At 41.8% G+C, this 22,496-nt stretch overlaps 3 protein-coding genes across 4 annotated transcripts; 1 reads left to right on the plus strand and 2 right to left on the minus strand.

Moving 5' to 3' along the window:
* Positions 1 to 3,113: 3,113 nt before the first annotated feature.
* On the minus strand, positions 3,114 to 6,356 carry avpr2b.1 (arginine vasopressin receptor 2b, tandem duplicate, 1). Its single transcript, XM_069714374.1, has 2 exons — positions 5,321 to 6,356; positions 3,114 to 4,313 (listed from the first exon to the last, which is right to left on the minus strand). The coding sequence occupies exons 1-2, from the start codon at positions 6,183 to 6,185 to the stop codon at positions 4,138 to 4,140; spliced, it is 1,041 nt and encodes a 346-aa protein (XP_069570475.1). The 5' UTR covers positions 6,186 to 6,356; the 3' UTR covers positions 3,114 to 4,137.
* Positions 6,357 to 6,465: 109 nt separating this feature from the next.
* trnt1 (tRNA nucleotidyl transferase, CCA-adding, 1) lies at positions 6,466 to 13,295 on the minus strand. 2 transcript variants are annotated; one of them, XM_069714362.1, is made up of 8 exons: positions 13,207 to 13,295; positions 12,890 to 13,019; positions 11,742 to 11,935; positions 10,253 to 10,391; positions 9,979 to 10,105; positions 9,636 to 9,829; positions 9,101 to 9,354; positions 6,466 to 7,391 (listed from the first exon to the last, which is right to left on the minus strand). In XM_069714362.1, exons 2-8 carry the CDS (start codon positions 13,017 to 13,019, stop codon positions 7,146 to 7,148), a joined length of 1,284 nt encoding a protein of 427 aa, XP_069570463.1. In that variant the 5' UTR covers positions 13,207 to 13,295; the 3' UTR covers positions 6,466 to 7,145. The 2 variants fall into 2 exon arrangements, with proteins under 2 accessions (XP_069570463.1, XP_069570455.1); XM_069714354.1 differs by having other exon boundaries at positions 13,184 to 13,282.
* A 152-nt stretch (positions 13,296 to 13,447) lies between these two features.
* arl6ip5a (ADP-ribosylation factor-like 6 interacting protein 5a) lies at positions 13,448 to 18,532 on the plus strand. The gene is made up of 3 exons (XM_069714387.1): positions 13,448 to 13,673; positions 17,175 to 17,392; positions 17,702 to 18,532. Exons 1-3 carry the CDS (start codon positions 13,495 to 13,497, stop codon positions 17,875 to 17,877), a joined length of 573 nt encoding a protein of 190 aa, XP_069570488.1. The 5' UTR covers positions 13,448 to 13,494; the 3' UTR covers positions 17,878 to 18,532.
* The last annotated feature ends 3,964 nt before the right edge of the window (positions 18,533 to 22,496 follow it).

Consider the following 22,496-nt stretch of genomic DNA (forward strand, 5'->3'; position numbering starts at 1 on the left):
CCAACATGCCCCCTCCCAAATTTGGGGGAAAACAAGTGGCATTCGTCATAGACTTTAATGTAAAATAGAAGTACAAAAACAAACTATTAGACAACCATCAGGGTTAAAGTAGTTTTTAAATGACCCAACAACACCCTGTCAAGTAAATATATGTCCACCCTGCTTGACCTTAAGTGTGGCTCATAAACTGTATATAAAGCGTATGTAGCTTCAAGTTCTAAAAAGTGAAGCCAAAGCAGAAGTGCTTTAAACTGCATTACCACCCAGGGCCGCCAGGGGTGGCTCCAAAAAGCCTCTGGCTACAGTAAACGTCCAATCAACTTCTTCATGAAGTCATTATGGTTGGTGTAATTAGATAAATCCACTCCTTCTGATCAGTGTCTATCTGAAAAGAATTCCATAATAATTAGATATTAGGCCTCAAGGAGCAATATACTAGGTATGTGTTTGATTGACAGGCCTGGGGTAAAGTCAGCTTTCCTCTATAATCTAAAATATGGTCACTTCTGGCTCTAGAAATCTAAGATGGGCACAGCGGAAATGCCAAACTTAAGGCTTCAAAACAGCAGTGAACAAACCAGTGGGTGATTTCAGGGTAGTTTGCCGCTTGATATGGACACAATTTATTTCCTACCTACACTCTTGAAATTGTCTCTTGATTAATGCTTTCATCATCCACCAGCGGATGTACTAGGTTATCAGTAGGGATGATAAACATCTCACTTATCGCACTTTTATCCAATCAATGTAAATGTAAATCTTTGAAATTTACATTTCTGTTGTCAAAAAGGACCTACAAAAACAAAAAAACAATGAAGCGGAGGTGCCTAAACAGACGCAACATTTATGGAGTATTCTGGGGTGTCTTTTATTTCCAAAGATAGACAGATTCGTTCAGGCTTTGTTTTAGAGGTATTAAAAGTCCCTGCTGAGGAGACTCTGTTGAATTGTTGTTGGGTGAAAACAGACAGTCAGTGCAAGGCTCAATAGATGAGTGGAACACATTAAACATCACACCTGAACACTTTGATGGAATGTTTTGGTTGCAGCAAAAGCATAAATGCCAGCAGGTGCTTTTGATTGTATAACTTCTGTATGCGTCATTGCTAAGTGTCTGTCCTGTAGCATCTTGTATTCTAATTTGCAGTACCCTGTTTAATTTTAATGAGTTGTAACACAATTAGAGCAAACAGTAATATTATCACTGGGAAACAAGGCAGAAAAAAAATGGGACAGCATAGTGGCAACAAATGTGGCCAACAATATCAATGAAATCATGTGTGGTATATTTTTCTTTATTATACACTTCTGGAGAACATTAATGTCAATTTGGGATCAATAAAGAATCCCTCTGATGATAGATACTGATGTCACAAGATGAAGCAGCTTTTATGTTCTGCATATCTCGTAATTTCATAAACAATTAATGAGCCTAATATTTAACAGACAATCATTGAAGTTTACTGGACAACGCTTTTTCAAGATGTTTCAGCTACTAATCTTTACTGATCTTACTGATATACTAGCTGGGTGATGGTTAAGAAACCATGGCACTCACAGGAACTCTGGGAAACACGGGGGACTGGAACGAAGAGCGCAGTGGACAACAAAGAACCGACACTGACTGACAGAAACATGCAGATACGCAAGAGGGTGGGAAGACAATTGGACATAGGTGGAAGCAATTAGGGCGGAGGTAGGTACGAGGGGAGAAATCAAGACAACTGAAATGAGAAGGGAGGGTGAGAAACAAAAGTAAAACAGGAAAAAAAAAAACTAAATTTAAACAGAAAAACATGACCACAGTCAGGTGGAGGTGTAACAAGTGTGGCCAATAAACTATGTGTTAAAAATGTGTTTATATGAATTCAAAGAATAGTGGTCGGTATGTCAATATTAGACTTCTTTTTACTGCCTAATATTGGTGTATGAATAGGCCAAAAAATCCGATATCAGTCAGGCTTTACTTTTTGGTGTCGTACAGCAAAGAAGAGTGGAAGAAAGGCCTATTATTACAACATTTTGCACAGATAGTAAAATAAAGCAAAACCTCTTTTTCACTGGAACAAAGTAGTCACCTCCTTTAACTGTAAAGACGTAGCTATTTAGCGTGCAGACTGTACAGTAAAACAGTCTTATGTTCGCTCTTATTTCAAGGTAATTACAAAGTAAATGTTAAGTGCGTGTGCAGTAATAATAAATTCTTGTGTAAATAGACTCTACAAACAAATCCTGTAGAACACAAGTCAAAATATGTCCATCTAATTATGCATGTAAAGCTAAATCGACCTGGCTAATATTGAAACATTTGTCACTTGTCAAGGTTGAATGCCAAGTTTTTCTCTATGATTAATAATATTAAGACTGTAGGTTGTATGTTGAGTGCTTTAAATGAAGAATGATGCCACGACAGCTGAGCTGCACCTCGGCTCACCTCCCCCTTTCCGACAGTCTGGCGGCTGGGGATGCTGCCGTGGTGTCTGCTGGTCATTCTATCAGCGTTAAAGGTCAGAGTTGAGTCCCGGCCAGATGCCAGGCACTCGCTGATGAGGGTAAAAGAAGATGTATTGAAGGAAAATATCTGGCAGGTCGCTTCATCAGCTTATTGAAAAGATGACAGTGTATATCCTTGTGCATATAATGATGCATTTGCGGACCAGTTTTACAGAAACGTTGCAACACATTTCATTTTAGTCAAGACGTTCACAGCTTTTACCCCCTCATTTCTGAAAGAATTGCCATGCCAGATTTTGCAATGTTCCTTCTCTGACTCTTATAAGGATCTGATATATAATAATACAGCACATACATATGAAAACTTATTTCTGTATGTCACTTGATAGCTGCTCTTATGTTCCATTCTCCAAGTGGAAGATGAGGATACTATCAGATGACGTTCAGCAGAAAAGCAGAGGCCCGCAGTAAAAAAAAAAAAAAATAAAAATAAAAAAAAACAGAATAAACTGCAGACAAACAGAAGTCTGTGTGGATGAGATGTTTCCAAGAGCCCAAATAAACATTTCAAATTGAAATCCAAAAGGACGTTTTTCTCAACAAGACAGCGCTGTTGGGAAAAAAAGCAAACAGTCAGATCAAAAGTCACAACTGTTTATTTGGCAACACCTTAGAGTCCATCCCTCCTTGGAGGTTGAGAGGAAAAAGTATTTGAAATCATTTATTAACATGTAACATTTATCATTGAGTATCTTGAAGCCTTGAACATATCATATGATCATATGCACATGCGGATGTAAAGTAGACTGAATAATCAAGGTAAAAGGACAAACAATAAATAGGAAATGACATATTTTAGTTAAGCACTTGTTTTACACATGATGTGGACAAATTAAACAAATGAAATTAGAGAATTACCACCATTTCACAAGACCAGCTGATACACAACCTCAAAAAAGATCACATGCAATGAAACATTAGTAACATCCTGAATGCAAATAGTCTGTCCATTTAATGTCATGCTTGTTAATAACCTGATCTGATTAGTGCTCCGTTTAATTCAAAAGTTTGGTTCAAAAGCACTAAACACAAAGAGATGCACGAGTCAGACTGATTGGAATGTAGTTTTAAAGGTATTTTCTCTTAAAGGTATTTGAGATGTGTTACTCAAACCCAGAAATGTAAACCTCATGTTGGTACCAGAGGAAAACTCGAGGGAATAAATCAAAGTCACCAAAAACCACTCTCTGTGCATCATGAATTTCTACATGCATAAATTGTATGGCAATTCATCCGATATTTGTTGAGATATTTCTGTTTCGATTATTCAGTAGACCAACTGGCAACTTTGGTAAAAAAAAAATATATTTTTTTTTAAAAATCGAAATATTTTTTGACATTTTAAAAATATATCATATAATCGTGGTTTTATAGCACCCATATAATCCCTAATATATCCACAAAAGTGTATACTGTACTCAAAATGTGCTGTTTGATCATTTACAGTGGAAAAATGATTCTGTTGGAACGTTTGTCTTTACATGACTTCTATCATGAGACGGCTGTATTTTCACACCGTGTTCAACAGGCCCGAGGTGAAAAAAAAAACACAAACAAGCAAAAATAACTTCTTGAGTAGTCTCAGGACTTTTATCTGCAGTCTGACAGGCTCTTGAAGCCGATTTACAGGGAACTGACCATGGTGGCCTCCTCTTGCATGGACTCCTCCAGATCAGGCTGCCCCACGCACATCACAGTCACCAGTCTCTTGGGCAGTTTCCCGCTGAACAGCAAGTAGATGCAGGGGTTCGCACAGCTGTTCAGACTGGCCAGCAGCATCAGGATGGTGAATGTTGCCGCTGGACACACAGGAGGAGGAAGAAATGAGAGGAATCTTCAAATGTTTCTTTTATTTAATTTTTTTTTTTTTTTTTCGAGGACCAGAGCCTGGTTAATACGTCATCAATTTGGGAATGAAGAGTAGCCTAACAACATTTGTAGGGCTGACTTTATGAAGTGTATTTCTATTAAAGTGACTGCATTCTGATAGAGAGGGCACTCTTTCCTGTATGATCATATTATGGTAAATTCAGGACCAAATTTATTACTGTTTTTGAGGAGAAAAATACATAAAGGGATCCCAAAACTGGATCAATTAACATTAGTTCAAAGTATTGTAAGAAAAAACCTGTTGTAAATAACATTTAGTAAAGGACTAATACCGATTTTATTCTAAGACTTGCATAGTTGTTTGTTTGACTCAGAATAGCCTGAGTCAATTCATTTACTTGAATGTACTTTACAGCCAATTACATTGATTAAGGTAACTAAGTAATAAGTAAACAATTTACAACGCGCCTTTCAAAACCAGTTACAAGGTGCTATACCAGAAAGGTAAAAACAAGAAATAACTATGAAAACAAATTAAAATAATGTAAAAACATTAGAAAGTCGGAAACAGAATCAATAAACACTACACAGATGGTCAGCAGAGCTCACCGATGTCACCGAGGCCATGAGATACAACAATTCAGAAATGTAACGATGCTTTGAATGTGATTGAAATATTTTTTAAATCCATTCCAGTTGACCACTGGTAGCCAGTGTAGGTTGGCCAACACTGGTGTGATGTGTAACCTGCGTCTCGTGCTCGCTACAGGACTGGATTCTGGACCAACTGGGTCCAAGACCGAGAGGAGCGACTAAGGGTGGTGAACGGCGAGTTACAATAATCACAATTTAAAATGCCACTGCTTTTAATGGGCAGTGATGACGATCAGATTTTTTTTTTTTTTGCCAGGCACCGTTATGTCAGTCCTTCCTCCCCCCCCATCCCCCCCATGTTGTGAGATGCGTGTGATCTTACTCTGAGTGGGCGCCTCGGCATCCCAGACAGACCACAGCTGCACGGTGAAGAAAGGCGTCCAGCAGATGATGTAAGCGAGCACGATGACCACGGTCATCTTCACCGTCTTCACCCTCGCCTTCGACACCCCTGTCACGCTGCTGGCCCTGGAGGACAGCGACTTACTGATCGCTTCTCCGACGTGGTGCGTCTTCATGTGGAAGTTAATGTGCACGGTGCGGCAGATGCGCACTTGGCACACGATCACGGAGAGAATCGGCAGAACGAATATGACCAAAGTCGTCCACGTCACGTAGGCTCTCGGTCCCCATGGCTTAATAAACTGTGCCCAACAATCGTACACACCGGGGGCGACCTCGACCCGAGAAAAAATAAAGATCTGCGGGAGGCTGCCGATGAGGGAGACGCACCAGGCAGCGCACGCCGGACCGTTCAGACGCGCCCTGCGCCTCTGGAAAGTTACCATGGGCTTGCAAATGGCTTGATACCGGTCTATAGTCATCGCTACGATCATATATGTGGACGCAAACATCCCGACTACCTGCAGGTACTTTACCACGCGACACAATATATCTGGACCGATGAATCTGTCCGTAATGTCCCACATGAGTTGGGGGCAAACTTGGAAGAATGTGACCACCAGATCGGCGACGCACAGGTGGAAAACAAAGACGCGCATTCTGGAGAGCTGCTTCCTGCTCTTCCACAGCACCAACAAGAGCCCAAAGTTTAGGATTCCTGCAGTGATGAAGATGATGGACAAAAGAGCAATTTCCACCTGAGCCAAGCGCTCATCTCGAGGGTCATCACCAGAGACTGTACTCCCCAGTGTGATATTACTGAGATTCACACTTAACCAAGCCATGCTTTAACCCCAATTACTGCACAGTAGCTGATTACATAACCACTCCAGGTGAATCCAGCTGAAGTAGAGGTATTGAAATACAAAAAAAAAGGTGTTAGCAGGCAGCTTCAAGTTCACATTTTAAGAAAAAAATTAACTCCTAAAAACCCCCCCAAAAAAAACAAGTTTACAAGATGAATTTCCAGGAAGCAGTAACTGTTGATCTTCTCCAGACACAAAGTGTGGCGCTGGTAAAGGAGAGCTCTGGGTTTTATATCCCCTCTCTGCAGGAGGGAGGAGCAACCTCCTTCCAGCACAAGATATGTATTTATCACAGTGCCAAAGACAGAAATTTGTTCTACAAAGCATTCACAGAGGAAACACCATGAGTCATTTCAACAAAACTATCACCTTTTTATAGAACTGCAGAATCTTCTGCACAATAAACAAAGTAAAGACATAAGGTATAACTGCAGTTAAGATGAAGAAAACAAACACATACTTCTGCTTTCCATTATTTTAACAATGAAAAAAAATGTGTCTATTGCATCCCATCTGATATTGTATTTCAGTATCGACGACAGTTTAAACCTCCATTTTTCATCTTCCTTTGTCTCACCAGTCTAATGAGTGAATATGGTATAAAGTTTAGGATTTCGATTGACTGAGCATTGGGCAATTTTACCATTAACACAAACATCAGAGCTCTGTAATAATACCTACAGTTAAAATCAGTGGTGCTACGCATTTTCCGTCATGCTGAGATACAACATAGCGCGTGATCTTCAGGCTTACACAGCAAAGCAAATCAACAAAAGTAGCCGTCGGGTCATTTAGGCTGAAATTGCATTCATCAGCAGGTATTGAAGTCTCCCTTCTTGTAGTGTCCTTTTTCAACAACAAGCATCGGGCTGCTTTAACAAGAACAATGCAGCTGCGGTAAGTGTCCAGTTTATAATCGTGCGCTGCTTGTTGGCTCATTTAAGGCTTTATGTAACTAAGCAGTTCATCTTTGTCCATCTGGTAACGACTTTTCTTCCAGATGTCGCGGAGCTTCTGTAAGGTGGTACCGATCTCCTTGCCTGAGGTGACGCCCATCCTCCTCAGATCGTGGCCGCTGATGGGGAAGCGAGGGATGGACCATTGGCTGAGCTCTGAGAACAGCTTCTCCTCACCTTGATACTTTAGCAGCTCCATTACTTTACTCTGGGAATCAAGCTCCCGACTCTAAAACGACAAGTAATTTAGAGGTTAGTATTTGAACATTCAGCTGAACGGTTCAGGGCACTGTAGGTGTGGGTCTGATCAGATATTTTCCCACCTGACCTACAGCAAACCAGAGCGAAACCCAAGTACGGAGATCGGGTCGATGAGCCAAGACGAGCCACGAGGGAAACCAGCATCCCGTGTCTCTTTCTATTTGGGGTTCCCTCTCATTAGGTCACTGGAAGGTTTAGGGTTATCAAAGCTGAATCTAATCTTACCTTCTTTTCCTATTTAAACAACTTCATCCATTGAATATAAAATATACATGTTAAGTACCAAAAACCATCTCAATATAATGTTACATCACCTTCAGTCTTAAGCCTCTCCATGGGAATCTACCAACAGGATGCTTTGTTACCGTCTTTAAGGCATATTGAGTGTAATGACCCTCTGTTCTGATTGGTTGACTCTTTACTGAATGATGCACACCTGAGCCAACCGCAGCTCATCTGTCTTGAAGCCTGCTTGCCCCACGACAGAATGACCGCCCCATATTTTCTTCCACATAAAAAGGTTGGACAGCTGGCCGTGCTGAGGGCAGACATGTGACATGAGCGCAAGTTTGTGACATCACAAACTTACCGATGCCCAAACGGCACAATTACTGAATGTAGGCCGTGTGCATTTTCGCTGTGGAGCATTTTGACTTTCACAGTATTTATAGAGCAACCAGACCTGCATCACAATCAAATAAATAAATAACATGAATTTGAATTAATTCAAGGACTATCAAAATGTTCTGGAAATAAGACCTTTCTGATTATAAAAAGGAAGCCAGGAGAATTATTCAATTTAGGAAAAAAAAAAAAAAAGAAAGTATTTCACCGTCTTGGAACCCACTTTGATTTGGCTTGTTGGAACCCAATCCTAGTTAGTGATTATAAATGTTCCCTGCAATGCCTTTCTCCAAGCCCTATTAGCATGCGTGGGAACATGGTGCATTCAGTTGTGGGTGATGGATGCAGGAGGACTGATGTCCAGCAATAAGAAGGGAAGTGAGATAGATGATTTTTCTATTGAGGCTGTAAATACAGTTATTTGCAGGGTTAGTTAATCTAACAATCATTCTCCCAATGAACTGTTCTCCAAGGAAGTGCTGCCGATCTCAGCCTCAGCCCAATATGATGGATGCAAATGACGTATGACTATTTTGTCTGACCAACAGTCCAAATATTGAATTAACTGGCATCGAGAACAAAATAACAAGACAGCGTTCACATTTAAGAAGATGAAGCCTGGGAACCTATCCTTATTTTTCCTTAAAATGAATGAAATAATTTTGTAAAGACAGTTGCAAAATGATGTTTTGTTGATCAGTTAATCATTTAAACTTGAATGTTTAAAGCGTGTCTTATGACATCTACTTCAACAATCCACCATATGACATACAGATGGATCATCGAGCAGCCATCACATGCATTTAATACTTGTAGTTACTTTTTAAACGGTGTTAAAGCGAAAGATGGTGAATTCCGTCTCTGTCTGTGTGTGTGTGTGTGTGTGTGTGTGTGTGTGTGTGTGTGTGTGTGTGTGTGTGTGTGTGTGTGTGTGTGTGTGTGTGTGTGTGTGTGTGTGTGTGTGTGTACAGAGACAGAGACACACACACACACACACACACACAGAGACATCTGATTGTTTCCACGGACCAACTAGAAAAGGCAGAAACTTACATCGATAATAAAGTCAGTGAAAGGTTTGAGGCTGTCCGTCTCCTCCTCACTCTTGCAGAGCTGCCGTCTGTGTTTGAGCAGGAACAAACCCAGAGTCTTCTCTTCCCGGGACACCTTCAGTCGGAGGTCCATCTTCTCCACCTCTTCTGGGGAGTGGAACAGGGCAGCCAGGATGGTCATGGGTTTAGGAGAGTGGTCTTTGGCGTTCTGCCACACTCGCTTCATCTCGTCAACATCGCCATCTGTTGGTAAACCTGAGGAGGAGCAGGGACAGAAGGGAAGAGCACAACTGTGCTACTCAAACTGTGCAAAAACTTGTACAGGGTCTTCCCTTTAAAGTAAAAAAAAAAAATTGTAACGTAAAGGTAGACTCATTGTTTATTTTTTTTAGTTTTGTCTCTTTGTCTTGCTTCAGCAATAAAATGAAAACAAACACACAAAAAAAGATAAATGACAAAGGCTGAACATGCAGATGTATTATTGTAATCTTGTGGTTAACAGTCCTTTCAATGCTTATCTGTGCCCCGTCTCTCACCTATGTACTGAGCCAAGTCCAGACTATACATCAGCTCCAACAGATGAGCAGAGTGGTTACCGACCACCATCTTCTTCAGTTCCACCCAAATTCTCTCTCCTGATATAGCTGCCAGTCCACGACCGTTTTCCCTTATGGCGGCCAGTGTCTCAGGCTCGTGGTCATCTGGCTCAAAAGCCACCCTGCCGTAAAACCTGGGGCGAAAGGAGCGATTTAAAGTCAATGCGATCACTTCAAACACTTTAGGGAGACGATATCATTTTTCACCAGCTCCTTACCTCGCTCCCTCTTTTTGAGTCAATAGTCTGAATTGGGTGATGTGAAAGTGAATGAGGTCACCTACCTGAAATATCGCAATATTCTCAAGTAGTCCTCTTTAATCCTTTGCTCAGCACTGCCAACAAACCGCACTCGCCGATTCTGCAGATCCTCATGTCCTTTATAAAAGTCGTATAATGTGCCATCAAGCCCTAAGAGGGGAAAGAAAGTCAACCGAATTTTGACATTAAATTCCTAAAAATGACAATTGAGTAAAGAGAGGACAAAGCGAAAGGGATCATCCAAGTCATCACTGAGCACAGTTCTGTTCAGATTCAGTCGAGTACAAAGGCACTTACCCAAAAACATGGAATTGATGGTGAGGTCTCTCCGCTCAGCATCTTTCTGCCAGTCGGTGGTGAATTCCACTTCTGCGTGACGTCCATCTGTCTGAACATCCACTCGCAACGTGGTCACCTCAAAGTTCTCATTGTGTAGCTATGAAAGATAACCAGTAAATAAAACGCGTGACTAGAGGCACAGAGAGGATTGCACTCATGGTGCCGTGATGGAACGCCAATGATGTGCTAGTTCATGCTATGCCCTTATTCTGAAGTCTCTACACACACACACTCAAGAGTGATATTTCAAAAAGGCCCATACAGTATAGATGTGTCACACTCTGCACATGGTAATACTACCATTTTATATGTCTCCAAGCTTGTGGAGCCGTATGTTCAAGCCTGCTACCTCTGCTCATTAGATGGAATTTATTTACATTTTCCAGGAATAATAAAAAAAAAAAAATCAATCAGTGGTGGAGATTCCTGTTACTGGGCTGCTTATTAATGGAATGCTGCCCCACAATCCATCAGGATAATTGTAATTCTAAAAAATCTTTAAATCAAGATTTAAGACCCTCTTTTTGTAATTGAGTGAGGGTACATCTGTCTGGTCCACCAACGCACACCATTACAATGATCTTTGTATAATTAGGTGTTCCATTGTCTGTGTTGGTGCGTTTACTGAATATCTGTGTATTTGTATCTGTAGATTAATTTTAAAACTTTGTCCAATAAAACTGTTCACTTATTTGGACAATTACATTTCTTTAAATGTTCCTTAAGCTATTTACATTTACAGATCCTAAGTACTGAAACAATTGCCCATTTTTTTGTTCTTCAGCACGAAGTAGAGGATACTACAGTCGACAAGACTCACATCGAGTAAAACAATGACAATATATTTGATTTTTTGTGGAAAATCCTTTGCAGTCAATGGCTCCCTGAAGTCTTGTCGCCGTAGACAATTCTTTCCCAAGATTTCATTGCAGCCACCTTCGCACCTTCCTGCTTCTCGTAAAGTCTCTCTGCCTTTAGTTTGGAAGCTCAATTGAAATGAGATCAGGTGAATGGGTCAGTATTTTGCATTAACTCTCACCTCTTTACTCCAGACAACTGCACCTTAATCTAAATGGCAGCCAAGTGTAAGCTTTTCTGTGCATTAACTAATATTGAAATGAAACATAGCCACTCAAGAAACCTTTAGGAGGAACTAAGTACTTTTGAACCCTTAAAAATAAGGTGTTATGTGTGAAAGTGGGCTACAACTCCCACAAAGGTCTGTCCATATTCATGTAAACCTACGCAAATTGAATCTAACCACGGCCCTTTCCATGTCGTATCCAATACTTTAAACTCAAGAAACTTTAATTAGCATTGAAGAGGGTGAGTTTACTTAATCTTCTGCCACAGTAAACTAACTGGCAGCTACTTCTGTCCCGTTTAAAGCAGCTTTTACAAACAAAAGGCCTCGGCTACTTCTTCTTCAGACGGTTCGGTCTCTTACCCTTGCTGTAATCGTCCCATGCTTTTCTCCTTTATTGTTGATCATCCTGATCCCAGCTGTTTGGAACATGTGCTTCATCTCATCTGGAGTGGCGGTGGTGGCAAAGTCCACATCTTCAGGTCGCTTCCCAGACAGCAGGTCGCGCACAGCACCTCCAGCTATCCTCAGCTCATGCTGGTGCTTCTCAAACACCTCTGGAAAGACCAGACACACATAGAGGAGTCAAAGAACTTTTCGTGGGCGGCATGTCTGGAGGAAAAAGGGTCATCCAAGGGAACTTTTTTGCAGGTGCTGGACCTAAAGAGAAATATCTTCGCAGCATGAATGAGGGCAAGGTCTGCACACCATTGCGCTCCCACACTATTCTGTTATTAATTGCCAGCCAACGTTTTAATCAAGAGGGATTTTCTTCAGGCAGGTTGAAATCAATTTATCAACAGACATTATCAGAGAATGACAGATTTCCTGGCTTAATGACATCAAACCAAGGTCGACAAAAACGGAAGAAAAGCCACCTTGTAAACATTCGTCAAACTGTAGACTTTCCAAGATAATATATCTTATTGTTAGTAATCAAAAATCCACGCAAGTATCTCGTCTTTATGAAAGCCCAATGCAGTCTAATAACAGAGTTCCAGCTGTAAACAACAACCTATTCGCTAGTCTTGATCAAATATCTGAGAAATCCTCTATTACCAATAACAATTAGTCATAATTGACTTCATATTTGGTTAATAATTGGCTCAAATTATTCAAATGATCTCAAACGCAACTAAAGCATTCATGTACTGCAGTCGAGTTATGCTGTTAATTTATCAGGTGACAAAGAGCAATACTGATATATATATTTATCTGCATAATAAAAAAAAAAAGAAGAAAAGAACGTGTCTGGCTTTAGTTTCTTTCGTAAACTGTGAGCACCTTCACTACAACGTAATATTGAAACGATCAAAACAAGCTGCTGACGATCAAATGGGGGTACATCTATGAAGTCCCCCCCTGCACACTTTGTCCCCGTGCTTTGCTCGCTCTCTCCTGAAACGTTTATTCCATGTCAGCGGACAACAAAGGCAAGAAGAGCAGACTTTAAATGACCGCAGCTGACACGTGTCTGTCTGTCTGTCCGTCCGCCCACAGCTGGAGCTCACCTGCCAGTGTGTTCATCCCATCAGTGAACAGAGACCGGAATTCGCTGGTCTTCAGCCGCATGGTAAAAAGACTCCTCCAATAGAAACGCGCTCCACCGGTCACACAAGGGTTCAACAGTCTGCTCCACATCTGCACGGAGAAAAGGAGAGGAGAAAAGGAGAAAAGGAGAAAAGTCGCGATTCTTCTGCTCGTTTCACGTTTGTCTGCTTTTATCGAGCTAGCTCGCTGCATATTGTTAAAAAGTCGCTCTGCGTGCATTTTGTTCTTAACATGACACGTCAACGCATGCGTACCAAATATCAGTGGCGCAACTGACCTGCGACTTAAAGCGAGTTGTTGTTGTTGTTGTTTTGTGAAGGATTTACTACAACGCAGTTGTCTCCGTCATCTCCCGTGAAGCTTTACAGGAAGACGTCCCGAAACGTGCGCTCGCTGACCAAATAGCGCGAGATTTCATCAGACTTCGCGAGGCGGCGGTTTAAGAACCGCGCGTTGTCACAAGCCCTCGCGAGATTCCCGATTGTAGTTCCAGGTGAACATTTCCGGGGGAGGGGGGGGTCTGTTGCTGCGGACTGTCAGATCAGTAAAACGGGGCAGGAGGCAAATGGCTAAAGTGGAGGTGACGCCGCTCAGACCGTGGGACGACTTCTTCCCCGGCTCGGAAAGATTCGCCAAACCGGACGTGAAAGACTTGGCGAAATGGAACAACAGGGTTGTCAGCAACCTGCTTTATTATCAAACAAATTATCTGGCCCTGGCCATAGCGGTGTTCCTGGTTGTCGGGTAAGTCATCGTAATGGTAACAAACAGTTGTTGTGGTGTTTAAACTGATGTTTGTCTCTTCAACGTGTGTCTCGCAGTTTCACGGGTTGTCGCCTCGTTGTTGTTATAAACTAGATCAGAGGATCTAGACGAGGCTGCAGACGGCGGATGCACCGTTATGTTCTCATACATTTGGTCCAAGATGGCAATCAAAGTCAAAAAAAAAAAAAAAAATATATATATATAGGAATATGATTCACACATTTCAAGTAGTGCTAAAATGCAATGACATGAGGAACTTACGGGCACCGGCAGAGGAACAGGAAGGCGTGCAACCAATGTCATGCACTTCAAATCCAGATCTGTCAGCATGAGGTGTACACAGACCAAGGATGGAGCTTGAAGAAGCAGTCTATTATCTGCTGTCACCATACAAGGCAGCCTATGAGATCAGAGGTTACAGCTCCCCTGTATGAAATATCCTGCCTTTAATTGTTCCAACTAAAGGCCAGCTGACTAAAAATAGTGACGCCCAGTCTGTCATGGTCAGTCTGCTGACCTGCGTGATGACATGTTGTTGCAATGGTCATGAAGGCCTCATAAGCCCTCTGTGTAGTCAGTTGTTGCACTGCAGATAGGACACTTGTGATATATATATATATTTTTTTTTTTAAAAAGCAGCTTAATCAGCTGCTTCTGGTCCCTTGATTAGGAAGAAAATCCAGTATAGGAAAATTTGCCAATGAGTCCATCCTGTGTTTTGACTCTTAAAAGCAGAAATCTTTGAACTTTGACCCATTTATTTGACCCGTTTGATAAAAACCCTGTGATTTTCTGTGCGTCCATTTTGGAAACAACCGCAAGAAGATTATTGCATTCTAGAGCATTTTATAACACACCTCCATCATCAGCATGCAGGGATTATTTCTGTATAAACATACAGAGAAATTAAATAAGTACAATGGAAGAATACAATTTAGAGCTAAATCATTCAAAAAAAAAAAAATGTACTGCCATATGTTTTTATGATCTTGCATCCAAGATTACCAATGTTTGTGATGCCAAATATGTTAAAGAGAGCCTGAATAAGTTCAACTTATTGTGTGAGACAGGCCCCGGGTCATACTTAAACTGAGCTCATGGACTTGATGACATCGCGCCACCGTGCCGAGGCTGGATTTGACACAAAGCGTTTCAATCTGGCCTCGCAGAGTACAACAGAGGTGTGTGTGTGTGTGTGTGTGTGTGTGTGTGTGTGTGTGTGTGTGTGTGTGTGTGTGTGTGTGTGTGTGTGTGTGTGTGTGTGTGTGTGTGTGTGTGTGTGTGTGTGTGTGTGTGTGTGTGTGTGTGTGTAAATGACTGTTGGAGCAGTAAACGGATAAAGTGCCTCTAATGTATACTGATTAGAGAAACCACTGAAAGGTGAACCATTAAGTACAATACAACAACCGAGCAACACATCTTCCCTTCACAAGGATAATGTACAATTGAATCTGATTGAGTGAGGTGTTGCTTCATTTTAATGATCATTTTGGAGACTGTGAGTTGTGGCGCTATTGAACTGTACTGGGTCGTCCTGAGAGGTATTCTTCATATTTTTTTTCCCCCTCCCATATAACTGAATGGGGCTGTATTATACTTTATGCATCATTTGTCAGTTGTTCTAATGTCGTGGCTGATGGGTGGAATATTCAGGCTGCTTTACTTAAGTAAAAGTACTAATTCCATACTGTAAAAATCCTCCTCCGGTATTTGAGTATTAGCAGCAAAATGTACTTAAAATATTAAAAATAAATATACTCGTTGTGCAGTAAAATGCTCCCTGTAAGTTTGGAGAAGACTTAGTTACGTGTACTTAGTGGGGGGTGTAGGGGTCCTTCCCCAAGACAATTTGTTTTATTTTATTTTTTATTAATAGTATGCAATTTCACATCATTTTTGACCATTACTAATACCATATCTGTGTAAAAAAATAAATAAATTTGAGAGCAGGTAATAAATAAACAACACCTGAAAAGGCTCATGACAAAGCCTTAAGTTAGTTTTTCCACTTTCATACATTCGGCTGAGGTGGTGCACAAAACTTTATATTAAGAGGGAAAACCCTGAAAGTATTTGATATTTTTGGATTAATATTCCTGCTGCATTAATGTTGGAGGTTCTCAGCAACAGCTGAAAGAAAATTGGGGATTCCGCTTTTGTCAACTACACTCCAAAGCTGATGAACACACCACCTGTAAATATCAGGGAAGCTAGCTCAGTTAAAAACACATCTCTTTACATTAACCTTTATCTAGCAATCTCTTGCACTTGCCTGCACTTGAACTACCGTGCCTTTAAAATAGATATTGCTTATCTTATATTTTAACACTATTTTTGTTCAATTTTATGCATTTTACCTGTTCTTATGCATCTCATTTATTATCTATATTTTCAAATGTTCCTTTATATCTGTTTGTATGTGAAACAGTCATTTTCTTGCTGTAAAGGACTTTGAGCTGCATTTCTAGTCTGAAAGGTGCCATACAAATAAAGTTGATTATTATCATGATCATTATTATTAATGTGTGTGTTGCATTTTACTGCTGTATGTTTAAGGTGGAGCTCATTTTTTCTTTACTTTAATCTATAGTAATGCATCATATTCTATTAGATAAACATATGTTTCTATCATCACTTCACTGTAAAAAAAAAAAAAATAACACACATTTCTGAAAGTCACTTTTTCATGAGCTCAGATAACAGTCCTGAATAAGAACTTTTTCAAATTTAATCCTTCAGTTTATAAGAAACATTCAAAATCAACACAGCTGGATATACGTGGTCTCCATTGGACACAAAGGGTATTCAAGATTGTAAATGTTAAACTTACTAAAGCTGTCAGATAAAAGTAGTGGAGTGAAAAGTACCGTGTTAATGGAGTAAAAGTATAAAACTGCATGAAACTGAAATTATCAAGTAAAGTACCTTGAATTTGTAATTTGCATGCTTGAGAAAGTGTAGTTACTTATATTCCACTAGAGAGAGAGAGAGAGAGTGTGTGTGTGTGTGTGTGTGTGTGTGTGCGTGTGTGTGTGTGTGTGCGTGCCTCAGTCTGGTGTGAACATATGATCTAATATATTGTTTTGAAAAGAGTTTTAAGGCTGCAACTACTGATTTTGTCATCAATTATTCCGCCAATTATTTTCTTGATTAATTAACAAATCATTTGTTTACAAAAAGTCAGGAGATCAGAAACGGCAGCTGCAGATCGACCTTCTGCCGACCAACTAATCAGGCAGTCAACTAATCTAGTTGAGGGGTCTTATTTCATTTTACATTTCATTATTCATGGGAAACTGATCCTTTTAAATCTACATAAAATGATGCTCATTTTCGATTGTCAATCTATGTCAGTCAAGGGGTCATGTTGTTGTACAGACCGTTTCTAACCACTAGGTGGAGCCAGTGACTACACATGTCACCTGCATCGCAGCGCTGTAAAGTCTACTGAAACGTGCCTCCTGTGTTGCTGTCCTGCAGGTTCCTGAACCCTCTGGGGATGTTCACATCCGTGGCCGTGGTGTCCTGCGTCTTTATGGCCTCGGTGTGGGCCGGGGAGAACAAAGCTGTGATCAACAACTTCAAGAGGCAGAATCCCACTGCTTTTATGATCGCCATCATGGTGGCCAGCTACATGGTGATTTCCATCCTGGGGAGTGTCATGGTGTTCATGACTTCAATCACTTTACCTCTGGCTTGTAAGTTGATGATAGTGGACATTGATATTTTATAGACCCTAAGTGATACGTAGATTTAGTGTGTACCTGTTAGTGCAATATAAAGTTTGAGGCTAATATAAAAGTCCTTAGTTGATTAGATATCTTTGACTAAGTAATACTTGTTGAGTGATAATGATCTCTAAATTTGAAAGGTCACGAAATGATTCAAAATCAATTAAACATGTTTTCCAGATTCTTGAAGTGATATTAATATGGTTTGACTTGGTTTATGGGTTTGTTTTTGCCAATTGTAAAACACTAACAGTCCCTTTCCCATCTGCATTTCAGTGATATTTGGACACGCTTCCTTTCGGCTCCGTAACGTGATGAATAAACTGGGGAACAAGATAGAATGTGCTGGACTGAAGAAGTCACCGATGGGCATTTTGCTTGAATCTCTGGGTCAGCAAGAGGAGAACTTTCTAAAGATCCAGAGCCTTCTGGAGGGAAAACCGAAGGAGTGACTGGACTTGGGAAGAAACACACACACACACACACACACACACACACACGCACACACACGCACACACACACACACACACGCGCGCGCACACACGTACGTTTTGGCCAAAGATTGTGACTTTTTGTCTTCCATGCAACACATTTCTGTGTCTCAGTGTAAAACCTCTTCAAGTTTCATGAGCAGCAAGTGGTTTGAAAAGAAAGATTGTAATCTGAAGGGCTTTATCTTTCCCTCAGGATATGTGACACTCCACCCAGAACTTGTCGGGGCACTTTTCTCTAAAAGTGCAGAGGGCATCCAAGTGCTGCCTTACACCTCTGCTATGCAATGTGCAAATGTTCCTGTGCAACGTAGTTGCACACTTCTTCCCGAGGTACGAAATCTGTGTTTAATCAGTCGCAGAAACAGCCGTCAGTTCTGCCAGTTTGCGTCTGAACTAAAACTGTGATAGCAGCACAAGTCTTTGACTTTTAACAAAGAATAATAAAAAAAAAATAAAAAAAGAGTGCGTACTCATCACATAACTGCGAAGAAACTCCCAACGGCTGGTTTGGTTCAAGTTTTTGAATATATTCCTGACATATGATGTAACTGTTTACTTCGGTCCATGTTTGAATAGAAACCAACCAACCTCAAATAAAGAAAACCAGACAAAAGAGAGTGCAGATTTGTCTTGATTCACATCTATTTGACAATATTTAAAATGAAAACTTCAAAGGTAACCCATGCCAATCAGTATTCCTCCTGAACCTCATGAGTGTTTAATCCTTGACAATGCCCCCTGGGTGATGGATTGGCTAGCTTTGCTTTCCTCTCCACTTACCCCAAAGGCTCATCAATGGGTTTGCAGCAGATTGCAGTGCAGAAAGCTGAGAGCAGCAGAGTGACGGAGTGCCTTCATCTGTAGTCATTCACCTCCAAACCCGAGTTAGTCGCTGTGTCAGCTACTTGGGCTATATATATATATATATATATTTTTTTTTTCCATTGGATTCCATTTGAAATTGACTGCAGATAATGAAAATCCATCTGGAACATAATGTTGTGTAAGTGGCAGTGTGTAAGGAGATGGGGAAAACACGGTGATAAGAAAGCCAGCTGGTTTTTCCAAACGTGTCCGTGTTAACCATTTGCTTCCAAAGAGACTGAAATCCATTATTTAAAACGGGCATCGTTTCCGTGCGGAATGCAGGAAACGATGCCCTGCTCCTGATGACCCCTTCGTACCCGGGTGTACCACGACTCCCGTGGCTCTCCAGTTTAACTTTGACTGGAGCTGCAGGCCTTTTACCCCTTCCGTGCAACGGTATTGATTTATGTCTGCTCCCGCACCGCCTCATCCTCACCCTCGTGTTGTGAAACTCGGGAAGGAGTGAACACGAGCGCTGGTGGCAATAAAAATCAAGTAAAGTCATGTCTCGGAGGGCACAGTGGAGGTCCTTGTTCTCAGCGCTGCTGCTGCAGCTGCTGTGAGGATCCTATCAACACGTGTGCGTGCCCAACAGGCGTGTGTCTTTGGTGTTTTCTCCTGAGCAGATGTGGAAGTTCTTTTGCGTCGTACAAAACAACACTATTCTTGGTTTAGCATTAATCAACGACACTTTTCTTGCTGAGCATCCACTAAAGGGTGTTGCCGCGTATCAGGGTTAAACTTTTTTTTTTTTTTCACGTGGTTAGGGTTTGGGAACATAAAACATTGGTTCGGGGTACGTAGTCCGCTAATCCTCGCGCCAAAGTCCGCAATTTATACTACCAGCCACCCCCCCCTCCTCCCCCCCATCTTCTTTACAAGGACTTTGTTACTTTTGTATTCTATCTAATGACCTTCATCGCATGACGTTTGGTGCGCGTTCTTCTCGGGGTTACGTTACAAAGACACGCTGACCTCCGGGGGAATGGCAGGTGTATTACATACTTTGAAGTGATACTGAATTGTGCCATTTTGAAAGGACCGTGTTTGAAGAGGCAACAAGCCTTTGTAATGTTTTTGCACCAGCTGCTACATGACAACGCCGTTGTTCTTGCGCAGGGCTCTGACTTGCACCGTCTACCTCCCGCGTAGTTTCTGCACCACGGGCCCGGGACAGGCACCCGTCCAGCACGCAGCGCTTGCTCTGGTTCGTTTAAGCACACTTTGACAGCCTTCCACTCGACCCCCGTGCCCATTCCCGCCCACCGTCCCCTCCTGACAGGCTTCGTCTGGCTAAGCTGGTTAGCTGGCCTCATAACTCAAACAGTCTGTCATTCAGCAGATCTGGCTGCTTAGACCTACGGCACAGCTGATCATGTGACACATTAACGATGACCCGCCGTGACCTTTGCAGTCTGCTGCGTCCTCACGTGAGCTCTTCCGAGCTTCCCGTACGCCCACATGGCTTTGTCTGCCTCCTTGAAGAAAGATCATCCTTACTACAGCCCAAGAACAACACTTGAGTGAATGTGACCTGGTCAGCTAATCCAACTATTCCCCCTTCATAACTTGTCAGCGCCATTACTCCCTTGATCAAGTTAATGTGCTGATCCTGAAGAAGCCAACACAGCACAACGTGATTTACAGCCACTTTAATTTGAGCTTGGCTTGAGCCCTATGACCACGTTTCATAGTTCATTTGAGACACTTCCTGTGTGTCCTCCAGGGTTGACTGTTATCAGAAACTGTTTGAAACTGCTCAAACATTTGCTATCAGCACCAAAGCAATGTTTCAATACTTGAGAAATCGATTTTTCTAGAACCCTTTTTTTCCATTTAATAAAACCATCAAGTCCCAAAGTGCTCATGGTGTTAAAAGGCATACGGTTACATAATTAAAATCATCTAAAGAATATCGTCTAAAATTGTCATATATGGTTATATTGAATAATTTTGACCACTTGGGGATACAAACAGAGTTGATCTTGCCTTATAAAGGGGATATAGCTTACAAGTTAGCAAATGTTTTCCCATTTAATAAATCCAGCAGATACAGATACATTAGCATTCATTTGGACTAATGTTTCTATCCATTTTATGAACTTTACTTCGATGAAATAACCTCCTTTTTGCTCATGCTTTACGCTCCACCATCTCCTGTGGAAAAAAAAAAAAAAAAATCTGCCCCGTACACTGTAGAATGTCTGAAATGTGACAGCCATTGCAGAAGTGCTTTAAAAGTACAACACCCCTGAGGCCCTCAGGGGGCTGGTTGGTAACAATTTGAGAGGATTAATGACCCCCACCAGAGGTTAAAACCTGGAACTCCCCTCTTGTTTGTCAGAACTGAAGAAGCCTTTCAGATGAGGGCCAAACCTCCTTCAAGAAATTAAAAGAAGTCAGGCTGCATTTGGATAAAGCTCTGATTTTAGCTGCCCAATGCTTCATTGTTTTTTATTACCTACTTGATAACTGTCCTTCAGCTTTGTTCGTTGCTGGGCAAGGCTGTAAACAAATAAGACATCCGAAGCCAGTACTTCACAGGTTTCCAATCTGCGTGTTGGACACATACCTCTCTGCACCAAATGTACTACCCGACCCCTAATCCCCCCCCCCCTCCACTTTACAGGAGTTTTTTTTTTTTTTATCTGTAGTGTGTTAGCGGAAGGGAAAGTACACAGGAGCCTATTGTTTTTGCAGTCGAGTGTCAGCTGGAACGGCCTCCTCCCCCTGATGTCTGGCTGCAGCTGGTGTGAAGCAGCAGAGAGACAGAGGGAGACAGCTGGATGCAAGCGCGCACACGCGTGCACGCACGCGCACGCACACGCACACGCACACACACACACACACACACACACACACACACCCTACCCTCCCGCCCCCCTCACTGCCAGGGGTGAAGCCGAGCAAGTGTCCGGAGACCTCCCCTGAGCTCGCCGAAGGAGCACAAACGCTGAGGGGGGGGAAACCGCCAGCGAGTGCATCTGCTCAACTGTGGCCTTCTTTGGGAGGAGAGCGGGAGGCAAGATACTCTCGTAGTGGTAGAAAACGTGCGCCGGGAGGGGGGGGGGGGGTACATGGTCAACATGTGTAGAGCAGAGTTCTCCGACATGAATGCCCACAGGGAGAGTTTGGTGCTATAAACACGAGCTTGTCATTCACAGGGAAGACAGAAGGAGAGGTTATAGCCCAGAGTGGGTGCGACGGCTTTTAAAGACTGGTTTCGTTGGTTTGCAGTTTAACACGCATGCACACGCGCACACACACACACACACACACACACACCTAGCAACACACTAAGACGGTGAGAAACTGCAGCAGAGCGACGGACCTCTGCAGGGGAGTGCATTTTTTAAAAATCGGATCTTTTATTCATACTTGGCTCTCATCACGACTGATTGCTGCCCTGCATTCATTCTTAAGAGGCTCATGAGAGAAAACAACCGGGATGTAGCCGAGTCCTTTGCTGTTATCTCTATAATTAGAATCTGCTTCCACGAATGCACCGCAGATAAGCAGCCTCCAAACCATTCATATGCGAGGAAAGCATTTCAGCTCCAGTTGACCACGACCACAAGTGTGTTCTTCAGCTATAAAATGTAAAATGAGACTTTACATTATATAGCCGTTTTCCACTTTAAATGGAGAAAATTGTTACTTTCTTCAAAACTCCCATTTCATTAATTGAACTGGCTCAGCAGACTTTCATT

This window comes from Brachyistius frenatus, unplaced genomic scaffold, assembly GCF_029030835.1.
Source record: "Brachyistius frenatus isolate BFR_SWC_R1_liver_20210118 unplaced genomic scaffold, ASM2903083v1 Contig_4, whole genome shotgun sequence".
Lineage (NCBI taxonomy): Eukaryota > Metazoa > Chordata > Actinopteri > Embiotocidae > Brachyistius > Brachyistius frenatus.